At 35.7% G+C, this 24,945-nt stretch overlaps 1 protein-coding gene across 1 annotated transcript in view; it reads right to left on the bottom strand.

The window, feature by feature from the left end:
- STXBP3 (syntaxin binding protein 3) overlaps positions 1-24,295 on the bottom strand; it is a 47,827-nt gene extending 23,532 nt beyond the window's left edge. The window contains exons 1-7 of the mRNA XM_019746518.3: positions 24,139-24,295; positions 14,252-14,301; positions 13,016-13,097; positions 9,953-10,029; positions 7,035-7,113; positions 5,605-5,702; positions 1,510-1,664 (exon numbers count right to left, since the gene is read on the bottom strand). Of these exons, the coding sequence (XP_019602077.1) occupies positions 1,510-1,664; positions 5,605-5,702; positions 7,035-7,113; positions 9,953-10,029; positions 13,016-13,097; positions 14,252-14,301; positions 24,139-24,187 (590 nt within the window). The 5' untranslated portion in view covers positions 24,188-24,295. The remainder of the gene's footprint in view (positions 1-1,509; positions 1,665-5,604; positions 5,703-7,034; positions 7,114-9,952; positions 10,030-13,015; positions 13,098-14,251; positions 14,302-24,138) is intronic.
- Positions 24,296-24,945: the final 650 nt, after the last annotated feature.

The following is a 24,945-nucleotide window of genomic DNA, read 5'->3' as shown; positions in this document are numbered from 1 at the left end:
AGGTAACAATTTCATGTTAGAATTACACTTTAAAAGTCCATAAGGCATAAAAGAATACTTTGTAAAAGAACAAGTAGGATTCTGAAAGCCTGGATTATTTAACTATCACAGTAACTCAAAACAGGTCCATAGGTGAGATATTAAATTATAAATTGGTTATATTTACTCATGTCCTTGAACAGAGCCAATCACCAAGAGCAGAAGCTTGAATGGAGATTGAACTCTGGCAGAAGATAAGCCAATTAGCTCTCTGCCCCACTGGGTTCAGAACGTAATCAGAACATCACCTATAAGAAAAAGAATGTTTCCAACACCTAAGCTATGAGTACAGAGCTTGTTTGGTAACACCCGAATTAAGGAGATTTACTATATTTTTTTCTAAGTAACTAACAGATTTTTAAAAATGGTTTAAGAGTAATGTAACTTAAATATAAAGCACTACACGAAATTTCAAATTAAACAATTCAACCAACCTGAAAAATGTTAATATTTAAAGAACCTTTTTAAAGAAAAATGAGTAATAATCTTTAGTAGTAGTAGTATAGTATATTCACTACTACCATTTTATTTGTGCCGTACACTCTTAGTGCTTTACAGGTATTAAACTCATTTAACAACACCTTATAAGGTGAGTTCTATTGTCGTTCCGATGTCATAGATAAGGAAACTAAGAAAAGAAGGGTCACAGAGCTAGTAAAGATTAAAGTCCAAGCTGTCTGGCTACACACAACAACATGGGTGAGTCGCAGAACATAATGTTGAACAAAGAAGCCAGAAACACAGCATATCGTATGATTCCATTTATACCAAGTTCAAAATCAGGCAACCCTAAAATATGTGTTAAAAGTCAGGAGAGTAGTTACCTTGGGGAGGAGAAAGAGGACAGTAACTCGAAGGGATCAGGAGGGGGGCCTCTGAGATGTTGTTAATGCTCCCTTTCTTGACCTTGGGGGTTAGATGGGTATGTCCACTTTGGAATGATGTATCAAGCTATACATATATATATAATTTAAGCACTTAACAGTAAACTTCATTTTTAAAAAGAGGCAAATAAATAACGATACATACTACTAAAGTCAAACTTTACCTCTTAAAAAATCCCAAAAGTCTATTTTAAATGGCCATTGGGATTAGATACTATAGACACTTAGACACTCTAACCTGTATCTAGATAATATGGCCGCTTAAATTTGGTGGAAACTTAATAAAAGATTAAATGTAAGACTGTAGTAGCCCCTATATGACAACAAAGACATTTACTCTAAGCATTCCTACACTCATGAAAAAATGTGTCAATAAATCATACAAATTTAAGCTCTGACACTCAGTAACAGGCTATTAGTTACTCTGAAATTTAAACCTTACACTTTAAATCTCCTGTATATACAGCATATTTTTTACAAGGAAAATAAATTTTGCAAACCAGTACACATAAGCACAGAGACATTTCTTACCTCTACACTGGACAGCAAATAGAAAGCATACCATAGACACTACCGAGTGTCTCACCTTTTATATCTTACTCCGGGATTTTCATCCAGAGTAGCACAGACCGTAACTATCTGCTCAGCCATCGCTTCCATGACGGCGTCTTTTCCGCTGGCATTACTGGGGTCTGGACTGTAACAGTAATAGAATGCATCTGGTACATCAAGAGTATATACCTAAGGCAGGCCAAAAAAGAGTTACACTGTCAATTGTGTAGACTTGTTAAAAATACACATCAAGAAAAATGAGGCTATTGTTTGGGACATTAAAAAAATACTTGTAGTAACCATGCTGTTTTCTGAAACAACTGTGTCTTTACCTTAATCAAATTTCATTTTCTCTGTCATCTTGAGTTCATCCTTTTTTTCCTCACTCTCCTTTCCTGCTTAGCCTACCTCTCTCCTTCAGTTCTTGTTTCATATACAGATAGTACTGTTTGCAACAGATGGAGGAATCTGAAGTAGTCAAACCAAAATACAACTCTAATGCCAACCACACGGAAATACAACAAAGCCAAAACAGGTCTATATATTTGACATCCACTAAAAACCTTCTAGAGAATAACCTAAAAATTTTCCATAGTTGATACATAGCTTCAATTTTTCAGCTTATACTCTTCGTGTCCTTAAAATAAAGATATACTTCCTAAGGCACAGTATTGTGCCAGACACGGTACTGGTCTTACCACATATATAGTAAAACCTCACAGACACATTTATTCAACTAACAAAAGCATTTACTTACTTGTATGTGCAAAGAATCGGATTAGAGATTTAATATTATTGTCATATGAATAATACAAATGAAGAAGCTCTCTAATTGGAGTTGAGTGTTCCCCCATTAAACTATGTAATGTTTGTTTTTTTAAACAATGATAGTAATCCCTCTTAGCCTAGGATAATGTACTGAGTGTAAAAGCAGGCATGTAATAAACATTATAGGTTAACTAATGAATTATGAATAAACTTCCCTGCATTTCCTTTCACACAAAGCCATTCATTTCTTTGAACATAATCCATCACCAAGAGCAACAGCTTGAACATGGACTGAGATTTGGCTGTAGCGAATCCACTTACGTCCGTGCTGCTCAAAGTCTTGGTTGCTGTATTACCTGCCAACAAGCATCCTACAGCTTGATGGTGGTTTTCTGATAATATACTATCCTACTGCAGTAGATAGTATTATCTGTTCAAAAATATGTACTGCCCCTCCCTATGGGGCCTCTTTCTATAGGAGAATAGTCCCACTCACTGATGTTGGGCTTGTCTCTGGTCATTGGAATCTGACTAGAAGTGACACATGCCACTTCCCCACAGAAGCTTTAAAAGCCTCTGTGGCTCCACCGTTTCTCTTTTTCCCTCGGCTACATCCCAGACAGGGGCTACTCCTTCGGCCTCAGTCGCAAAATGAAGAGAATAAGGAGGAAAGCGCTGGGCAAACCACAGTAACATGAACGAGAAATACACCGTGGTTGTAATGCACTGAGATTTGGGGAATTCCTACCACACAGCTGAAATTACTCTAAGCTATCTAAATAATACTCCAATGAACCAAACAGAATTTTGGAGCAGATTTTCATTCTATACTCACATCTCTTCCCTTTCCCTCCTTCTCCCCCTCTGCCCCACTTTCCCCATCACCACCATTACATGTTCCTTTAGACTATAACCAAATGTTTTATTCATCTTTATGCCTCACAATCACTCCTTAGAGATCCTTGCAACTTCCATCTACTTTTTTTGCTAATCTCTAGCTAACTGCTCAATTTCTACCTAGACTCTGTCTAGCACCCTCTCCACTAACTATACCAGGCTCTTTGTACTCCCTCAGGCCCACTGTAAACAAACTCCTCTACACTCGTGAGTGCTTTCTATCTAATTGCCTTTACTACCTTAAGCCCTCTGAAAGGGATTTAGGAGGAGTGAGTCAAATTCCTTCCTCCCCATGCAACGTCTAATGTTGAATGTCCAACTTTCCTTCTTGGGAACACAGTGATATCTGACTTTACCAGTCTCAGCAATGATCTCCTGACTTCTACTTTTCCTTAAAGACTTTAGGACCAGTCCCACAGTTTTCTGTACCTTCCCATTTTCTGCGATCATTCTTGGTGGGACCGGGAGCCTCCTACAACATGGTCCCAACCTACCTATAGAGACAGCCTTATCTATCATCACTTCACCCCTCATAATCCACTTTTCCTGATGCTCCCCTGCACTTTACTGCTTCTGTATCTTAGCAACCAGGCTATTCTTATTTTCTAGAATATTCTTTCCCTCGTCTTCTACTACCTTATGAAATTCTATTCTTTCTTCCAATGTTTTCCCATTCTCCTAGTAAGGAATAATCTCTCTCCTCTTGTGGCAGACTGCGAGCTGCCTCTCACCAAACCATTCTTCCCTTACTTTTGAGTAACATACCAATTCTTTGGGAGGAAGCTGCCATATGCCCAGCTAAAACACTACATTTCTGTTTCCCATGCACTTAGGTATAACCGTGTGACTAAATTTTAGGTAATAAGACATAAATGAAAACCATGTACTTCTTTCTTTCTCTCCTTCATCCTGCTTCCTCAAATGAGGATGTAATAAATCGACAGTGATCTGAGATCATGCAGGCCATGTCCCGGATACCAGGCCCCTGACAATTTTGTAGAGCCAGCATACCAAACTTACATCACCCATTTCCTGACTTATTTTATATTAGCAAGAAGTAAGTTTCCATCTTGTTGAAGCCACTGAAAGTTTAAATTTTTGTTATGTGCAGTTGAACCTAACCTTAACTGATAACATTTTGAAGATGTGTAACACTTTTTTTTTTTACAGTATTCAGATGACGGTAGGACATACATCTTGTTCATCTTTTCACAGCAGACTGTTTTGCATCTTGCAGACAATGTGCATTGCACATGATCTTTGTTCATAGCTTAAAACAGTAGTATTTAATTTATTTCTTCACTTGCAAACAAACAAAAGCTCAAAAATTTTCACTGTAATTTCTCCCTAACAGTTAAGTTTATTAAGTAAACCCTCTTAAGATGTTTACCAAGGAAGTAAATTAAAAGGAAAAACAAGGGAGAAACATAGCAGACAGACAGGACCTAAAATAATAACATTTTGAAAAGACTGGCAAGTAGAAGGTTTTTATGAGATTTCTCTATACATACAAAGATAAGTTATTTCCCTCAGCCATCAAATTGGCCAGATATCTACACAAACCTCTCCTTACAATATAACAATTCCACAATTTCAATAAATTCTGAGGGTTAAACTATATCTTTTGTGCAACAAGATGCTTTGGATATGTTTGCAATATTTATCACACTATTGTTCATATCCCATGGGATTTTAGGAAGCCCATTTTCACTCTACACTAAACTTACGTATCATACTAAAAGGAACAGGTCTAAAGTTTAACATTTGGAAAACAGTTTAATGTCAAACAGATAATCTTAAAATTTTATAATTTGGATTATAATCTTTCTTTGTCAAGAACAGCAATAGCTTAAAAGAGAAATTCGTTATCTAGGACCTTCCTATTTCTTAAAATATTGATCTTACAGTTCCAAACAATAATAATTTCAATTCTATAAAATACTAGAATCCAAACAAAGAACAGAGCACTGTTATTATTATTATTATTAATTGAAGGCTCATTAACTATTCCAAAGGCAAAACAAATCAACAAAAACCTTTTGTTTTATAAATTTTATAAAATGATAATTTATATAATGTTATATAAAAAGTTTATCAAAGAACACTTATTTTAGTATCACAAATTAGAGAAGCTAAAAATATTTTTTTGTGGAGTCATCTAACAGAGATTGTTCGCAAAATCATTTGATTTTATAATCTAATAGTACCGTAAAACTTGACATACACAGGACTTAGTGGCAGATGTGAAATTTAAGCTCCACTTTCATTATTAATGTTGTATTCCAACTAAGTGCTCATGTTCTTCCCTTCATCATAGGAAATGTTTATTTGCGGATTACTCAAAATTCACCAAATACATAATATATAAAACATCTTTAGGATATACCTTATTAACAAATAAGCTCATAAAACCAAAAATTAAAATCCATTATGAACTAAAATTAAAAATTAAAATAGAAAGTACCTGAGATTCAAGTGGAATAAAGGAAATATTTATTTCTTTACATCTTCTTACTGACTTGGAGCAAGCCTTAATTTTGTTAAAGAGACTATCAGGGCAAACTGAAAAGACAAAAAGGAAAAAAGGCATATAACTCCATCTAAATTTTTGTACTTTTGGATAAATCATTTCAACATCCAAGAATATTTACTTTTTATATATAATTACTGATTTTCACAAAGTAATTTACTATGAGGACAAAGATAATGTATAAATATTGTTCCTTACTTTATAGAGCATATATGTATTCTAGCTAAGAGCGCTGTATTAGAAATTCCATTTCCCCCATTCTTAGCTACAATAATCTAAGATATATTTCCTTAGAGAGCTGCTAACACAGCAAACTAAAATTGTTACAAAGGAAAATCAGGTACAAACTCATGACTTAATAACATTTTGTAGGACTTTCAGAACGCCTTGGGAATTTACACTACTTTTCTAATTCGGCCATTAAGTGCAATCATACCACACATATTGTTAATTTTTCTCTAATGTCAGGAAATTCTAAGATTCTAAACTAGTAAGTTGTGGACCTTAGAGCCCATTTTTTTTCTTTCCCCCATTACCTGTTTATAATTCCATTAAATATAAGTTAGAATATCAACAATTGGCTCTAGTGTCTTTTAACATGAAATTCTTTAGCTTCAAGATTCCTTAAGTTAAAAAAGGCTTCACATTAATTAAATTCTATCAATTCCATAGACATAAATTTCTGTATAATAAGGTTACCTGAATGACAAATACTTACGATATGACATTTTAAAAAATGCATACTACTAGGCATGACATAAATATTAACAAGAAAAATAATACACTACTTAAAATGATGAATCTCTAACAGCAGAGACCAAGACCTAACTTAGATCAAAGGTATTTTTATTTTGCAGTATAATTATGTAAGTTATAACATAAAACTAAATTATATGTGTGTCTGGACTCCTCTATGATTCTTTTGTGTAGCTGATTTCTATTTGAACATATGCCACAGTAAGAGAAATGATTTTCTCCCTTAATATTTGCCAAACAAATGGCAGTTTCTTCAGTGCCCTCCAAGGGTCTTATTTTTTATTATATAATCAAATCCCCAGTTGAAACTGATTTAAAAAAGAATTCTTCCTGTTATCAGCACCGAATTTGAGCGATAGCCCTCTCCACCAACACACCCCGGAATCTCAGAAAAAAATGACTGTCTTGAAACTGGCTTGGAATGATTTCTTTTAATTTTCTATCACATTAACGTGAATTAGGAAACATGTGATCTTATATTTTTAGATTCTTTCTAACCTAATCAGGATAGAAAGTCAGTAGTATTGAAATAGTATTACAAGAAATAAATACTTTATGATTAATAGTATTTTAAACGATGAAGCAATGACTTTTACAAAGCTACTTACAGTCAGTGAAGTATATATATGCTGCTTTATATTTGTTCTCCGATTTACTCCCAAAATCACGTAAAAAACAATCTACAGACTTAAAAAAGGGTAGATGTTAATATACATTTTATCAAATACTAATTTAAAAATGCTAGCTTTTGAAATAACAGATTATTTTACTTTGATGATGAAATAAAATCTGTCTCAAAGTTTATAAAAATTTGTTTTTTAAGATGCTATGTAGTCTAGCCAGTGATATGTAGTCTAGCCAGTGATAGCTAGAAACATAATAAATAGTAAGGTAATATGAACAGAGTGCAGTTTTGGCAATGAGGAAATGTAGAAATGATAAAGGAACTGGGAAGCTGCAGCAAAAGAGAAGACAAGACTATTGGAAGACAACAGATCAAGGAACTGACAAGTCACTGAACATACTGGAAGTATTATGTACACAGATAGTGAAACCACCAAGACTGTGACTGGAGAAGTGTTGCATAGAGTGACAGTGAGCTGGGAGGTGAAACTGTCAGGGGATTACAATGAAACACCCAGAGGATGGTAGATGACTGCAAGAGGAGGAACAACAGGTAATACAGTCTGATAGTATATGACTCAATGCTGCCAGTTTTAAAGACACAATGATCTAGAAGCAAAAAATGAGAACAAAGAATTATCTCTCCTTCGTCTGTTCCTTTTTTTCCTTCTCGAACTCCTAGAACTGTATGTCTGTTAGATCTCATGGATTCATCCTCAAGTCTCTTTTCCCCCCATGATTTCCAGGACTTTTTTTTTTTTTGCTTTGAGGTACTCCGTTTTGTTATTCTAGGCTACCAATTCAAATCTCAACAGGGATTATTCTCTTCTTTAGTTAACTGAGAAATAACACTTTTGAGCTTCAGAGAGTTTTTTTTATGCTGTACTAGACGCTCCTTATGTGTACTATTTTTCTGTTCAGGTTGTCATCCTTTTCTCCAAGCAGCTATGTTTTGCTAGATGTGTCTTTTCTTTATTCTTATTGAACTTGCTCTCCAAGCAGCTTGACCCACTTAGAAGTGTGGCTGCTTTTCTTTGTCAGCTCAATTGAGGCTTAGGTTTAGTTGTTGGGAGTATCCTAAGTAGAGGCAGTTCCACAAGAGGAGGAAAGCAAAGTGGTTGCTCCTCTGGAGGGCTATAGGTAATAAAAGCAAACAAACTCCCAGGGCTTTCCTGAGACACCCAACTGACCTTTCCCCTGGTATTCACAGATCTCTCGGAGTCCAACTCATCCTGAAATCTGTAATTTTGTGGTTCTTGCCTCGGAATTATCTGACCTGGTCTCCAGGTGCCAGCCCAGCCCTAGGAAGGAAGTCTCACACCAGGATTCTCTCCCAGTGCCCAAGGAGCCCAAGGCCTCACTTATACCCTAAGGCATGTAGGACTAAATAGGTAATTGTTAAGGAAAGGAAGAGAAACTGTATTTGGTTGTGGCAGAAAAAGGCATCACATTCAGGTGCCATTTTCTCTGAGTCCTTTGCTCCTTTATTGAATATACAATTTTGTAGCCTGCTTTTGTCACTAATCATTAAAAAGAAACTTTTACCTAGACCATTAAAATTTCCTAGAAACCTCATTTTCAATAGCCACATGGTCTTTCATACCATTTGTTAATGTTAAAAATTTAGCATTTATTTATTGCTAGGGATTTAATTCAACCATTTATTTGATTATTTCTTTACAATGAACTTGAAGATACAGACCATTTTAAAGTTCTTGATAAAGAATGGCAAATTATTTTTCAAAAAGGCAGTATCAATCTATACTCCCACTAGCAGTATAGTTTCTGCTCCATTACCCATTGATAGCTAGAATATGAAAATGATAGATAAGATATAGCTATATATATCTGTATCTATATATACACATACCGTGTTTTCCCTGTAAATAAGACCTAGAGGACCATCAGCTCTAATGCGTCTTTTGGAGCAAAAATTAATATAAGACCCGGTATTATATTATAATATATTAGACCCGGTATTATATTACATTACATTACATTATATTATATTAGACCCAGTCTTATATTGTATTATATAATATAACATAAGCCCGGGTCTTATATTAATTTTTGCTCCAAAAGACGCATTAGAGCTGATTGCCCAGCTAGGTCTTATTTTCAGGGAAACACACGGTATATATTTTTTATAAAAATCCTTCTGCCAATTTAGTAGCTAAAAAATGGTGTTTTTAGCTCACATTTTTTCCAATCATGAATTTTATCTTATGAAATGATATCATGAATAAGATACAAAAAAACCCACCCACAGCCAACATGTAGAGACTAACTAGTGAATATCTGGGTTCTTTCCTACTGTCTGCCAAAGTTAGAAAAAAATGAAACTGGGATTTCCAAATTAACATTCCAGGTGAGAATAAGCCAAAGAATGTGCTGGAAAATGCATTTTCAAATATTGTACAGAATAAAGGAATTTTATACTTTATTTGGCTCTAAACGTGTTTGGCTTTAAGTATGAGTTAAATCATAGTTAGATTATAAACTAAAAAAATTCATTTGATATAAAATACATATATACATATATGCATATATACGTATATACATGTATACACACATACACATATGTATGTTATAGGGCTAAATAAAGGATTAACCCAAGACTATTTAAGTACATTTCCATCGTTTCAAAAATCATGGTTGAATAGGAACTGCATGAGTAACAAATTATTCAAACTTTAACATTTTATACAATTAAACACACTATTTTTCTTAAAGTGTGCAAATCAAACAATCTTCTAACACAGAAAACTTTCCTAAGCAAACTAGTGTATGGCACTATTTTTCTAATAAAGGTTATTCTATTGCTTTTAGTTTTCTGTGAGAAAATCGTATCAATAGTGAAAATGTTGGAGAACATACTTTTTTAAAGATTCAAAATACTCACCTTTGATGTTGGAGAGATAAAATAAAGAGCTTTCATTTGTCTGACAGGTTCTCGATTCTTATAAATATTCTCCACAACTACAAAAAAAAGTCATTTTATATAACCAAATGTTTATACACTTGAAATCATTTTAAATAAACTACTGTACTTATTTATAATAATAGGAAAACACATTTACATATCTTGGGTTTAACATTTTCTTTGCCTTCATATGATAAATGTAAAAAAACTGAAAATGTGTCTTCCCTAACGCTCAACTCTGGGCTAAGTGCTCATCATGAAAAAAAAAGATAAAGCAGTTATTTCATAGTTAGGTCTACCAGCATAAGCAATCGACATGCAATGAATAAACCAAAAAAATGCATTAAAAATTAAAATATGTATTTCTTTTTAAAAATATCCTACTATAATAGCAAACACAGAACAGATACAAGGCTAAGCACTTTACAGGAATTATCTGTTAAACCTCATAATGACCCCAGAGCCATCTTTTAAAACTCATGTTGGCAAAGGGCCTCGACAGAATTAAAAACATTAATCTGATGAGTAAGAGAAGACACTGTTGGACTTTTCTTTTAAATATGATGATACATTTTCTCATTCCTAAATTTATATTAGTACAGTATAGGTTTATCATAATTTCTATTAGATAGAATATCAAATAAGATTTCCAAGGAAATATTTTATCTCCATTCCCAACAATTGTAATTTTACCTTTAAAAAACTAAGGTTAAGTCTGTGTTAACTTTCTTTTATTGCTTAATATTCAAAATGAAGTGTCTTACAGTCATCTTATACTACATATATTATTATGTTTGGTAAATAATGTTAAATTGTGAAAATACTGTGATAATGATTTAGAACATAGACATTGAAAATATTCTGAAATGTCTGGTAAGCAATAGCAGAAAGTGCCAACCCTTCAATTCACTGAAAAGTGGACATCTATTAAATGATGTAAAAAAGAAAGGTTTTCATGATTATTCCTATAATAATGACAAAGAAATCATTTAATTCCCAGTCTAGTTTTTAAAGGTTTTTACCTGATTTTACTCTATTGAAGTAGCATCATATGTGCATTTTTTCTTATCTACTGTTTAAAAATCCAAGACACTACTGAATATTTTCACAATGACCTGAATGACAATAGAAAGTCTGATCACGCAACCTGCCAATGCCAAGTCTAATAAAGGGGTTCTCAGGAGAACTCATGTGGAACTCAAGAAGACTGTGACAAGTTCAAATTAGTAGATATGATTATGATTAAACCACAGCAAACCTAGGTGACTCTGGGAGATATTGAGAATAATCCACAGCAATGTATTCCATAATATACAGTCCTATGACATGCCTCTCAAAAAAGCTTTCTGTGGTCGAATAAGTTTAGAAAACTGAATACTATCCCTATCCCCAGGGGATCCACATATATGCTGACATATAAAAAAACTCTGAAAAGTCCTAAAGAAACATGTTTAGCTTTATTTAATGCTGTTGCTCAAGCTTAGTTGGCCACAGAATCCTTTCCTTGAAAAATATCTGTGAACACGGAACACATGTAAGAAACAATGGTCTACAAAAATTCAGTAAATCTCCTTACAGTGCAAATGGTTCTGTAGTTTCATAGTACTTTCACACATGCTATCAAATGGCTCTTACTCTAGCTGCACATCAGAATGACCTCTGGGAACTTAAAAAATTTAAGTGCCTTAACCAGTATTCCACTTATCCAATAGAAAAACCAAAGCTTTAATCCTCCAATTTCTAGTTTAGAGCTTTTTCCACTGAAGGTCATAAACACCACAAATTGAATATGTAATTAACAATAAAAAATTATTTTACATGTAAATATCAAAAAGTAAATATTACTTAAAATTTTTTTTAAGATGCCGTTTCCCTGAAAATAAGACCTAGCTGGACAATCAGCTCTAATGCGTCTTTTGGAGCAAAACTTAAAGTAAGACCTAGTATCGCATTATATCATATTATAGTATATTATATTATAGTATATTATATTACGTTATATTACATTATATTACATTATATTATATTATACTATACTATATTATACCCGGTCTTATATTATAGTAAAATAAGACCAGGTCTTATATAATTTTTGCTCCAAAAGACACATTAGAGCTGATGGTCCGGCTAGGTCTTATATTCAGGGAAACACGGTAATCCTCTCATTGTATACATTGCTCAGGCTTTCTTGAAAATACTGGGTGTACTTTTGAACTTCACAAGTTAGGAGTGATAGAAGGTACATATACTACATTAGGATCCAAAATACAAAAGAATTATGTTTGACTGAGTACCAGTTTCCTCATTACGAATGGGATATTTAGTATGTCTTTCAAGGGTTGTTATGAAGATCAAATTTAAATAAATGAGTTAAAAGAATGAGGAGTTAAGGATGATAACATGATTATGAATGTTATGATATTGGCATTTTCCCCAAAAAGGAGATGAAAATCTCATTAACACAATCCTGCCTAGTAGAAGATAACTTGTAGCAGCATGATTTTTTTCGTAATTCCATAAAGCTGATTTAAACTTATAATTCACTGCCTCATGTCTAAGTAATAAAGAAACATTTACAAAGTCAATATTATACACTTGTAAATACGTATAAAAGTTGACTTTATGACATAAATCTTACTATCCATTTAAAAGCAATACATGTAAATCATGAATATTAATTAAAGTGCTAACATAAACCTTGTGCATCAACACACAAAATCGTAACAAGTATATAAAATATTTGGAGAACAAACTCAACAAGGCAGCTGAATTAATCTTGGTTAGGGAAACTTAATTATATGTCTCAGCTGAGAAAAAAAAAAGAAAACCTGAGTTACAGAGGTTATTCTGAAGACTCACAAAGAAAAGAAGAATGTCCAGTATAATTATTATGGCTAGAGTTAGAAAACAAAAAACAAAAAACATAACCCCCTCAGAAGTGTTTCTGACGAAACACTTCTTACGAACTAAAATTAATTAATACTTCAAACTTTCCCCATCACAGTAAATGTTTTCATGATGAATATTGGTAATAACACTTACCAGTTATACCCTCTGCTAGCAGATCTGTCATTTTGCAACACGATGCCAAAAGCTTAGTGGTAAATTCATCTAAAAGCATTATCTTAAAATAAACATAAATTAAGAAATAGTATAAGCATTTGACTGCTAAGAATTCACAAAAGACAATTTAATCCATTAAACCTACCAAACTTATGAACCTTTTATAACATAAAATTAAAATATCTGGACAGTAGGCAAAAATCATCTCAATTCTTCTTTTAACTTGCATGACCTAGAGATTTATTTTTTCAATATATGTACATAATTACTATACATAAGTGAGCAAATAGAACTATTTCCATTCTGAAGCAGAGAACTATTCATTGTAAATGTATGTTATGCTTAACATCAAATTTTCTTAAAATTATAGTGTCACTTGTAGAATAAAAAGTGTTCCAGGCACTGTTTTAAGCATTTTACATGAATTAATAATTCATTTAATATTTACAACTACCCCCATTTTATAGACAAGGAAACAGAGACACAGAGAGGTCACATAATTTAGCTAAGAAGCCACAGCTATTAAGTGGTGAGGCTAGGACTTGAACATAAGCAGTATGATTCCAGATCCTATACTGTTACAGAAGTAAAAGGTGTGCTAAAAAAATATGGTGAATGTCTAAATTAAAAAAAATTATTACAGTAAAAGACACATTGCCATTAACTTGCTCAAAATACTCCCCTCGCTTCAAACACACTTATTCCCACGATTCTTGCCACTTTCTGAAGCAGTCTGGAAGTCCTCTTTCATGAGTGTCTTTAGTTGTGCTATTGTGGCTGCCTCGATGTCCTGAATCAATTCAAAACGTTTTCCTTTCATGGTAATTTTCACATTAGGGAAGAATCTTTGGGGATCTGGCAGGGTGCCAGATCCAGTGAATAAGGTGGATGAGGACACACTGTAATGTTTTTACTTGACAGAAATTGCCATACCAGAAGCCATGTGTGACACGGAGCGTTGTCATGATGAAGTATGAAGTAAAGACACTCACGAAAGAGGACTTCCAGAACTGCTTCAGAAAGTTGCAAGAATGATGGGATAAGTGTGTCTGAAGCGATGGGGAGTATTTTGAGGGGGATTAAGGGCAATGTGTCTTTTACTGTAATAAATTTTTTTAAATTTAAACATTCACTGTGTTTTTTTTTATCATACTTTGTATAATAAGGATAATATATTAAAGTCCTCAATACAATGGCAAAATATGCAAACTTTACCTTCCATTCATCTTCTTTCTTGCAGTCATCAAACACTGTTGATTTTATCTCTGAAAAAAAAAAAAAAAAGATTTAGGAACTTAATCAATAGTTAGAAATACAGTAATAGGGTAACTACTCAAAAGACCCAAGATGGCTGGAGAAATATCCAATTTGAAGTTCTGCTAAGCTACTTGTAAAACTCTACATAAAAATCTAGTTCTCTTTATTATCTAACCTACATGGTACATTTAAACTGTAATATTTTTAAACTTTTGAGAATAAGTATAATAAAAAAGGCTAGTATATTTAAGTACATAAACATATCTGGAAATGTTTCTGAAAGTATTATCTGATTTGTTTCTCCCTATTCTACTTAAATCCCAAGTAAAGATGATGAAAACAAAAACCCATAGGAAAATCCCTAACTAGCCCATAGCCAAATTATACCTGACAATCAAAACTGGCTAAGTACTTTTCTTCCTGATTTACTACATTATAATTGTCAACAATACATATTACAGCACTAGGATGCAAATATACAAGTCATTCTTGATTTGTAATAATAATATGTTCCTTGCAATGCTTTTCAGAACTAATCTAAATCTAAATTTAAATTAGTTCGCTGATTTGCAAAAGCTTTTTTTCTTCTGTATTAAATAAAAAAAATACACATAGGCAAATCACACAAATAGCTATTCTCCTTTGTAATAACTTTCCCCGCTTACTAGGTTTTATTAATTTTCAGTTTATTTTGAAAACTGTAGTACTGTGCATATGTAATAAATAAATAGAATTCAAATGCAAATTATAGTAACTGTCTTTAATTCTTGGTAATGAAATGTGTATATAATTCATTTAAAATTTTCTATTTCTTATTTTATAACTGCTTTGAGTTAGTGCTTTTGGAATTTACTATCAAGTTTTTTGGCATCATACTAAAGAATGACATGTTTAAGCAGGGGGTATATTTAATAAGGGTTACTAACACTTATCGTAAGAATTATGACTGGGGGCCAGCCCAGTGGCTCAGGTGGTTGGAGTGCCATGCTCCTAACGCTGAGGTCGCTGGTTCGATTTCCACATGGATTAGTGAGCTGTACCCTCCACAGCTAAGATTGAGAGCAACAGCTCTCCCTGGAGCTGGGCTGCCGTGAGTAGCTGAAGGTTGGCATGAGCTGCTGAGTGCTGCCATGGACTACAATGTGCTGCCATGAACGGCCGGTGGCAAACATTGAGTGGCCGGCAGCCGGCAAGAGCTGCCATGAGCTGCTGTGAGTGGCCGACCAACGACCGGTGACCAACTGCCTCAGCCGGGGGAGCGCAAGGCTCATAACACCAGCATGGGCCAGGGAGCTGTGTCCTGCACAACTAGACTGAGAAACAACGGCTTGAACCGTGGGGAGGGGGAGAGGTGGGAGAAAGGGAAAAAAAAGAATTATGACTGGGAAGGTTTGAAATTTTTAATAAATATTAATTAAGATGCTTATATATGTTTGCTAGGAAGATTATAATGTTATACAAGAATTATGGCAAAAGCCTGAAGTATTTAACCATAATTTAAGCCTAAAGCACTGGTACTGGCAGGAAAAGATGACTCATTTTCTCAGGCAGAGCTCAGACACTGAAATATGATGCTACCTTCCTTTCTAAGTTTTCTTTATTCCTGTATACCTCAAACAAGCCGAAAATCAAAAACATTTTGCTTGTTTTTACTGGATTTGTGTCCTTCTCTTAAGAAATGAATGCTCATGGAATTTATGATGGAGTAGACTGAAGCGTTCCCTGGGCAGAGCCCATCTCCTTAGTCTTTAAAACCCTAGAAACGGCACTGTCCTGTACAGGAGAAACTAGTCCCAGGTGGCTACTGAGCACTTGAAATGTGGCCAGCCTGACTGGGATGTCCGGCAAGTACAAAATACACACCAGATGACAATGACTTCGTCCAAAAAAAGGAACGTAAAATATTTTTTCTATTAATTACATGTTCAAATGATAATTTTGAATATATTAGGTTAAATAAAATACATTATTAAAACTAATTTCACCTGTTTCTTTTTACTTTTTAAAACGTTTATATTACATATGTGGCTTGCCTTATAGTTCTACTGGATAGTGCTGCCTTAGAATGTGAGGATATCTGGACAGTCAGTGTAAGCATCTTAAAAATAAACGATAAAGAAGTAAACTGTTTTGTGGACAGAGATTAGGAGCATCCATGAAAAGTGATATGGTCACAGGTATGTTTGGAGAGGAGTCAAAGAAAACTACATCAACTAACATTACAGAGCGAAAAAGGTATTTCCTCTAAATACTAATGAAAATATTTGACCTTATATTCATTTCTCTACCATCCTAAATATGGATATATCCCAAGACTCAATTCTCTTAGTTTTGTTCTGCTTGCTCTACACGCTTCCTCAGAGACCATATTCATCATCCGAGTTTCATCTATCGCATCAGTCCTTCAATTTCTTTTCCCCAACTTTATTAAGATATAATTGAATTGTGTCACTTTAAAGTTCACAGTGTGTAGATATGATACACATATATTGCAATATAATGACCACTGTAGTGGTAGTTAACACCTCCATCACCACACATAATTACCATTTGGGGCGAGAGGTGACAGCATTGCCGAGCTACTCTCTTAGCAACTTTCAAGTCTTTAACACATAGTACAGTACTATTATCTACCATCACAATGCTGTGCATTAGATCCCTAGAACTAACTCACCTTCTGACTGGAAGTTCGACCAACTTCTCCCCATTTCCCTAACCCCCAACAGTCTTTCAATTTTCCACAAATCTTACAACCCAACTCTCCTTGGACTTCATTCAATTACACAGTTACACAATGCAGGTTTAAGCAGCTCCATGCCTCAGACTGAGATTACAGTTCCCTAAAAACTGCTCTAGACTTCTCCGTTTATGAGTTACTGTCATTTTCTTAGTCACAGTCAGGCTATTTCCTCCTTCCCCCACATCCAGTCATCAGGCAGGATTGGTTGTTCTTGCTGGTGACTTGTCACCACCAGCACTGCCTTGATTCTCACTGTCTCTCACTGAACTCCTGCAGGACACAGTCTCCTATCTGAATTTCCTGCTTCCCACCTCCAACCCCTTTGCCTTTTCAATCCATTTTTCACACTGCTGTCAGTTATCTTCCTGAAACACAACCCTTTGTTTATATCAACACCCACCTCAGAATTCCCTCAAATGCTCCCTCTTGCCTACAGAATAAAACCTAGACCCTACTATCCAATATCCTCCACCAACTGGCCTCTATCTAATCTGTAAACTGATCTTCCACCAATCCAGATGTCACCCAAATTATGACCAGTTAATACTAACGAACTCATTGTTTCTCCTAAAGGCAAAGGGAAAAGGAAATGTATCTAAAACTGTACCGCCAAAGACTAGGTGAAAACACTGAAGGGAAAATGAGAGCAGAACTGCAAAGTCCAGCCTGGTATCAGCAATGCTGACGGGAGACTTGCACAACTACGTTAAATCACAGAGAAACAATTAACAAACCTGGTAATAAAATGCAAGAGAAACTAATTTGTCTGGAAAACAGGGGGGAAAAAGCCTTGAGACAGAAAAAAACTGTATAATGTCATTAAACAATGAAAACCTAATATTAAATATTTATGGCCTAAATAAAACATAAAACTATTGCATAAGAGAGAACTACCAGGAATGAAAGCAGAAATAAAGAAAATATAACAAAATGAAGACCCAAAAAATGGAATCATGGAGAATTCAAGCTAGAAAAACTTAAAGAAAACTCATTGTTTAAGTTAGGAACGTGACGTATGAGTGGACTGCAAACCCAGTCTTCCAACTCTTAGTCAAATGAGGAAAAATAATAAACCTGGTTTTTATAAGTAATATATAATGACAATGTGTTTGAAAATCAAATAGCCAAAAGTGAAGAAAAAAAAAAAAAAGACAGACTTGTAGGTCATAAAGAAATTTACATTCTCAGAAAACTAAAATATTCCTGATTATGAGTTAATCAGGTTCTGCCTACCTGGGGTCCAAGTTGTTTACTGAACAGGTAAGAAACATAAACCCAGGGCTGGGGGGCAGACACAAAAGCAATACTCAGTCAGTTGAGTAAAAACAGACTGAATAGTTTGTGGGAAAGACGATTTAGGGCTTTCAAGGTACGTACACTGTTTAAAAATTGTTTGAGTATAGCTCAGGTAACATTTTGAAATCACCATATTCTCACTATAATAAAGAATGGTTATGTTAATTACAAAGCATGTGATAGGCATTGATTACAAAAAAAAGTATGAAAGTAGAACATGAAAACTGAGGACTACTATAGGACTAATCACATATACACAAAGGCAAATATTAAAGAAATTTTTTCTAGGTAGAAATTTAGTAAACCCTATATTTATTCTTAAAGAAAATACTTTACAATAAAAGGTCTAGAGGGTTTCTCTCTTAAACTTAAGGGTCTGAAGGTAAAAAGACACCATTATAAAATTATTTGATGGCAGTGTAAGTCAGAATACTCTGGGGGAAAGGGTGGGATTTGGACTGTGAATGGTATTGGAGCGCTTGGAAACGTTCTCTATCTTGATCTAGGTGGTAGTTACATGGATCAAAATTCATCAAGCTGTATGTACACTTAGCGTTAGTGCAGTTTACACTACCATTACTTAATGAAATCTTAAGAGTCGTTTCCCTTCAAAACAAGAAAATGACTTCCTTTCAGCATTGTTTTAATAAGAGTCCCCAAAACGCTTGTGTCTGCTTTTTGCCCAGAAGGGAAAAACTTTCATCATTAATGGTTCCCCACTGCCTAGAGAACGTCTAAACCACGTAGCTCCAACCTACCCCTTTTAGTCTTCGTCTCCCTATTTCTTGTACTCAAACAAAAGGAATTGTACCCCCTCCCATAAATAACCACGCAGTTTCTCAGCTTTGGGCCTTGGCTCAGATTTCTGTACACAGATTTCTGCAAAATCCTACCACCTGTCAATGTCACCTCTTTGGCGTCTTCTCTGATTCACTCCCAGAGCGAAAATAATTCCTTTTTCTTCTCTCCTCCCATAAAACTTTTTCATAACACAGTACTTGGTACTTGTGTAGTTCTTCTCCCACTGTCTGTGAATTCTAGGTCAAAAAATATGCACCTAGAATAGTGTGCAGCACAAGGTACGAGTACATAATCAATAAATATTGATTTTAAATGAATACATGACTGTGCAAATATCCAGACATTAAAAGAAAATTTTGCTCAACAAAATAAACTTAAAACAAGTGACCAGAATGAAAAAAGACATAAAAGAAAAATAACTGATTAAAACAAAAACAAAAATGTATTTTATACATGCGTATATTTGCATAGAAAACTGGAAGAATTGATTAAAAAAAAACCTCAGAGTGGTTGCTGTGGAGAGGGAGGCTGGGGGTCTGGGTTGAGAGCAAGAGTAATTTTATTTTACAATCTTTTATGCTTTCAAAAATTTTTTCCACATGGGTATTTAATAATGATTAAAAATGTTAACTACAAAGATTATGAAGGAGCATGGAAAATATGTCAATGTTAGGTGTTTTAAAAAAAAGAAGTCATGGAATGACAAAGTAAAAATTATCTGGAGTTATGTAAGGACTAGAGGAAAATGTGAAAAAGGGTAAAAGCTTATGATTTAATAAGCAAAGAATTGGCTCAAATAAATATATTATGATTACTTTTATTCGCAATTTTTCTATGTTCATTTCCCCTAACTTCCTCTAAAATATATGCTATGAATTACAGACAATAGACAAGAAAGAAAATAGACTGAGTAAGGGGAAAAAAGCACGTTGGGTTAAACTTGCTTTGTGGTTGATTTAAGTACTGTTGTTTCGTTGTGTTTATTTTTTAAATAAATGTCATCAAATGTTTATTTAAAACATTTTATCAATGATATTTTTTGCTACTACATCCCTGTAGTAAAAAGTGGCCAATGAGCAATACCAAGCACTAGAAATTTTCACTGATTTTAAGTATGGGTATTAGTTTTGTAAATAAATGTAGCCTTTTGCACTCAAAATATTAAATTTGTTTTAAAAAGAGTTTTAAGGTAGTCCCTAAAAGCTGTCTCTTTCTCATGTTTTAGGTTTCAGCTCAAATGCACCCAGAGTAGCCCCTCTCTATATACACACATCATAAACTGAAATTATGCTTATTCTTTGTTTCCATATTTGTTATTTTTTCACACTGAATGCAAGATTCCAAAGGCTGGAAACTTGTCTGCCTTCTATAGCTGTATTCCTATAGGAAATTCAATAATATTTATTGAATAAATGGGGAACTTTAGGTAGCAAAACATGGGAGAAAATTATAAAACTGATCTGTTCACTTTTAACAAGATTGCTATCCACTGCATTCTGCTAGGGCCTGTTCTGAATTTAAAGCTCCAGAAGACACAATAGTGGACCTACGTTCAAGAAGCTTACCCAGAGACTCACATTAGGCAGTAGTGAGAAGTGCCATTTGAGAAGGATAAACTAAATGCTACAGAAATACAAGAGGCTGGGTTAAAATGAGAGGCCACTATGGAGGTAGTAGCCCCATTTGAGCAGAGACGTGAAGGCTGGCTAACCTTTGAATAGATGAAGAACAGGGGTAAGGAGAGCATTTCAGATGGAGGAATTGGCATCCAAATGGGAGACAGAAGATTTCGAGAACAGTACAGACTAGCTGAACATTAAGATTACATGAGGGAATAGGAGATAACAAGGTAGGTTGGGGCCAGCATATAAATCTTCAAAAGCAGACTGTTTGAAATGGTCTTCAGGCAACTGGGCGGGGGGGGGGGGGGGGGGGGGGGTCTCTGCAAGTCTTCAAGCAGATCAGCCCGATCATAGCACAGTACTGTTACAGGAAAATTATTCTAGCAGTTATTGGCCAGGTGGACTGGAGAAAAAACAATGGCTTGGAGGCTCAGTTATTAGGAGGCTACTGCAACAGACTGGGCATAAAATAAGGTTCTGAGTTAAGGTTTAAACATTATAGAGTCACAGATAAGTCACACATTAACTCTGCAGCCAAAAGACCTGGGTCTGAATACTAAGTCCATATTTAATAACTGTATCAGGTTTTTTAAAAATAGCTTAAGATATAATTTGCATACCATATACAGTTGACCCTTGAAAAACGTGGGGGGGTTAGGGTCACCACTCCACTCAGTCGAAAAGCTACATTAACTTTTGACTCTCCCAAAACTAAACTACTACAGTTGTCCCCGGTACCCGTGGGGGATTGGTTCCAGGATGACCCCACCCCACATATGGATACCAAAAGCCAGAGTTCAGGTCCCGTATATAAAATGGGGTAGATAAATGGATACAGTCAGCTTTCTGTATCCACAGATTCTCAACCCCAGATCAAAAACAGTACAGGTACTGGGGTGCTGGTTAGCTCAGTTGGTTAGAGCGTGGTGCTAATAACACCAAGGTTGCTGGTTCGATCCCTGTATGGGGCACTGTGAGCTGTGTCCTCCTTTAAAAAAAGTACAGGTATTTATTGAAAAAAATCCATGTATAAGTAGACCCAGGCAGTTCAAACTCATGTTGTTCAAGGGTCAATTGTAATTGACCCAATTGTGCACAATTAAATGGCTTTCAGTATATTCAGAGTTGTACATCCATCAACATAATCAACTTTAGAACATTTTCATTACTCCAAAAGGAAACTGTTCCCTTTAGCCAACATCCCCAAATCTCCCCATCTCACCCTGCCCTTGCCATGTAGGTAATCACTAGTTTATTTCTGTCTCTATAGATTTGTCCATTCTGGATATTTAATATAAATGGAGTCACATAATATGTGGTTCTTTCTAACTGGCTTCTTTCATTTGGCATAATTTCCTCAAGCTTCATCAATTTTATAGCATGTATCAGTATACCATTCCTTTTCGTTGCCTAATAATATTCCATTGTGTGGACACACCACATGTTATTTTTTCATGGTCATTGGGTTGTTCTGACTTTTTGATATTTTGAATAATGCAGCTATGATAATAGCTGTATCACTTTTAATATCTGTGAAATAGAGATAATTCTCATTAAGTTTTAATATAATGTAAAGAGTGCCTGGCACAGAGTAAATGTTCAAAAAATATTAGTTCCCTTCTCCCTACTCTGTGGGGAAATTGAAGGTTATTTAGTTTTCTACCGTGACCGAACTATACCATCTTCAACCTAGCAAACCTTTTCCCAGTTAAATGTATGATTTTCCTACCTCTCAGGAGATTGCTTCATTTCTTTCACTGTCATCTTTTGCTAACAGATCTCAGAGGCTCCTCCCACTCTCTCTCCCTCTCCACTTTACTCACTAAATGTTGAATGAATATCATCTTGTCTTTTGGTTATGTTTCTATTTACACAAAGATTCAAAGAACTATTTTTTAACCCTTATATCTCTTTCCTTCCGTTCAGTCTCCTGTCTTCTTTATCTTACTGGATATCTTGGTGCTACCTCAAGTTAACAGCACAAAACGGAAATTTTGTTATCACTAAACTCTCCCTCTGTTGCCTAGTTTCCATGCTATCAAGACTGACATTACTATTAACATTTTTTTCTGATAAATGCTGATGCCATGTATATATATATATATGTATATGTATATATATATACGTATATATGTATATATATACACAAATATATGTATATATACGTATACGTATATATCTCTTCGAAATTATAAATACAATTCGTTACCCATTTTCATATAAATGTATTTAAATGCCATTGTGATTTTAAAACATTACCATGTCTTAGAAGTCACCCATGTAAATCTTGAAAAACAATATGCCAACCTTATAATTAGTCAATTTTTTAAAAGATGTTTTTGCAATTTTTTCTTTTCCCTTCTATTTATACACTTGTTTTTAGTACCTGGTATGTTAAGCAATATGCCAGTTACTGATCTGGAGTTTTAATTTTACACAAGGAGCTCTGTAACTCGCAGAATTTTAACTCAAGTCACTTCTGTTCTTTGCTCAACATACTGGAGTCAGAAATACTAATTAGATGTTACTCCCTTTTCCACTACTAGACCATAATTACTTTGAAGCGAGCAATGCCAAACAATGATGGTTCTTCCTGTTTGGTGATTTCATTCCTTCTCTAACCTGGCAGATCTAGGTTTGGAGAGACTTTTATGAAAGTCAGATGAAATAACAGAATGGCAGAACATCAGTAACCAGTAAGTAAGAGTCCTAACAGCGGGAAGTGGCCCGGGGAGTGTAAAGGGAGAGGGAAAGATGCAGGTCGCTCCCGAGATTTAATCATTCCAGTGGTCCCGTCTCAAGAACTCTTTAGAAAGTAGGCTCCTCTAGGAATAGAGGAAGAGGATGTTTTTAACAGCGAGGTTTGCTTTTGTTTTTTTTAAGGACAGACATTGAAAAGTATGGTTGTAAAATCGTCCTTGGTACTAACACAAATAAGCAGAATAAGCAGTCTTCGGAAACAAGTGGGGGGAGAAGGAGAGGCGCGGGATATAAAAACAGTGCTCAGATTGTCTCGGGTGGAGACATCACCGACCGGTGCGGCCGCGGAGGAGCGTGGGGAGCCCGACCGAGGATACGCGCAGCGGCCGGGAAACGCCGGCAGGGGGTGCCGCTCACCCAGGGCGGGGGTTCGGGCCGGAGCGGGCCCAGGCGCAGGAGTAGACGGGAGCGAGAAGGCCGAGTGCTCCCGACCCCGCCCATCCCTGGCGCTGGCAAGAAACAGGGCTGGGAAGGGAAGGAAGAAGTCCTAAGTGGGACGTGGGTCCCGAAGCGACAAGTGCCCGCGGCGTCTCCCCGAGAGACCGCTGGTCTGGGGCAGGAAAGCAAGGCCCGGCGCGGCGGCCGCCAGGCCTTCTCTCTCTCAGCCCCTGCCCCACCGCACTCACTCTGCCACACGACGCTCTTCAGCCCCCTTTCCGTCACCGGCGGCGCCATCTTCCCCAACACAGCGGAGGAGCAGCCGCCGCCTCCCTTTCGCAGCCTATTTTAGCCGTGGGAGCGCTGCTCCGGGTTGCCCCGCCCACGGGCCGCCCCGCCCACGGGCCGCGCCCTCTGGTGACGTCACGCGCGTCTGCACGGCGATTCCCGCCTACCCCTGAACGGAGGCTGCGCGGTGCAGGTGGCAGCCACATGGGCAGTCGCGCGCCCTCTAGCGTGAGACTGGCTCACTGAAAGGTCGCCAAACTGTGACGTCAGAAAACGAAAACGTGTGTAGGGATAGTGAGCTAACGCCATCTAATAAATTCACTTTTCAGTCATGCCATACATCAAGAAGGGAGAGATCCTTCGCTTTGCAAAATAATTCTGCACTTTACAAAGCGATTTATAATAGACTTCACTCAATAGCCAGTTCAACAACCAAATGGAAAATTTGCCCCCCCAAAAAGTTTATTTTATTCATTTTTCAAGGATATAATAATTGTATAGAGCTATGAGGTGTACCTGCAGTGTACCCAATACTATGCAGGACTTTCAGGAAACTCAAGGACGGAAGAGACCCACTTCTGAAGAATTCATAGGCTAATTAGGGAGCTCAATTCCTGGCGTGCTGAAAGTAGTCAAAAGCTGGATGTATCTTGGAAATTATACAAGAAAGTAGTCAAAAAGCAAATACCTTTAAAAACAGACACGTTGATCAATGGAACAAAATAGAGAGCCCAGAAATAAACCGATACCTACATGGTCAATTAATC

Source organism: Rhinolophus sinicus, chromosome 7 (assembly GCF_057876585.1).
Source record: "Rhinolophus sinicus isolate RSI-liver-muscle chromosome 7, RSI-T2T, whole genome shotgun sequence".
NCBI lineage: Eukaryota > Metazoa > Chordata > Mammalia > Chiroptera > Rhinolophidae > Rhinolophus > Rhinolophus sinicus.
The sequence above is the reverse complement of the archived record's forward strand: the minus strand, read 5'-3'. Positions and strand labels throughout refer to the sequence as shown.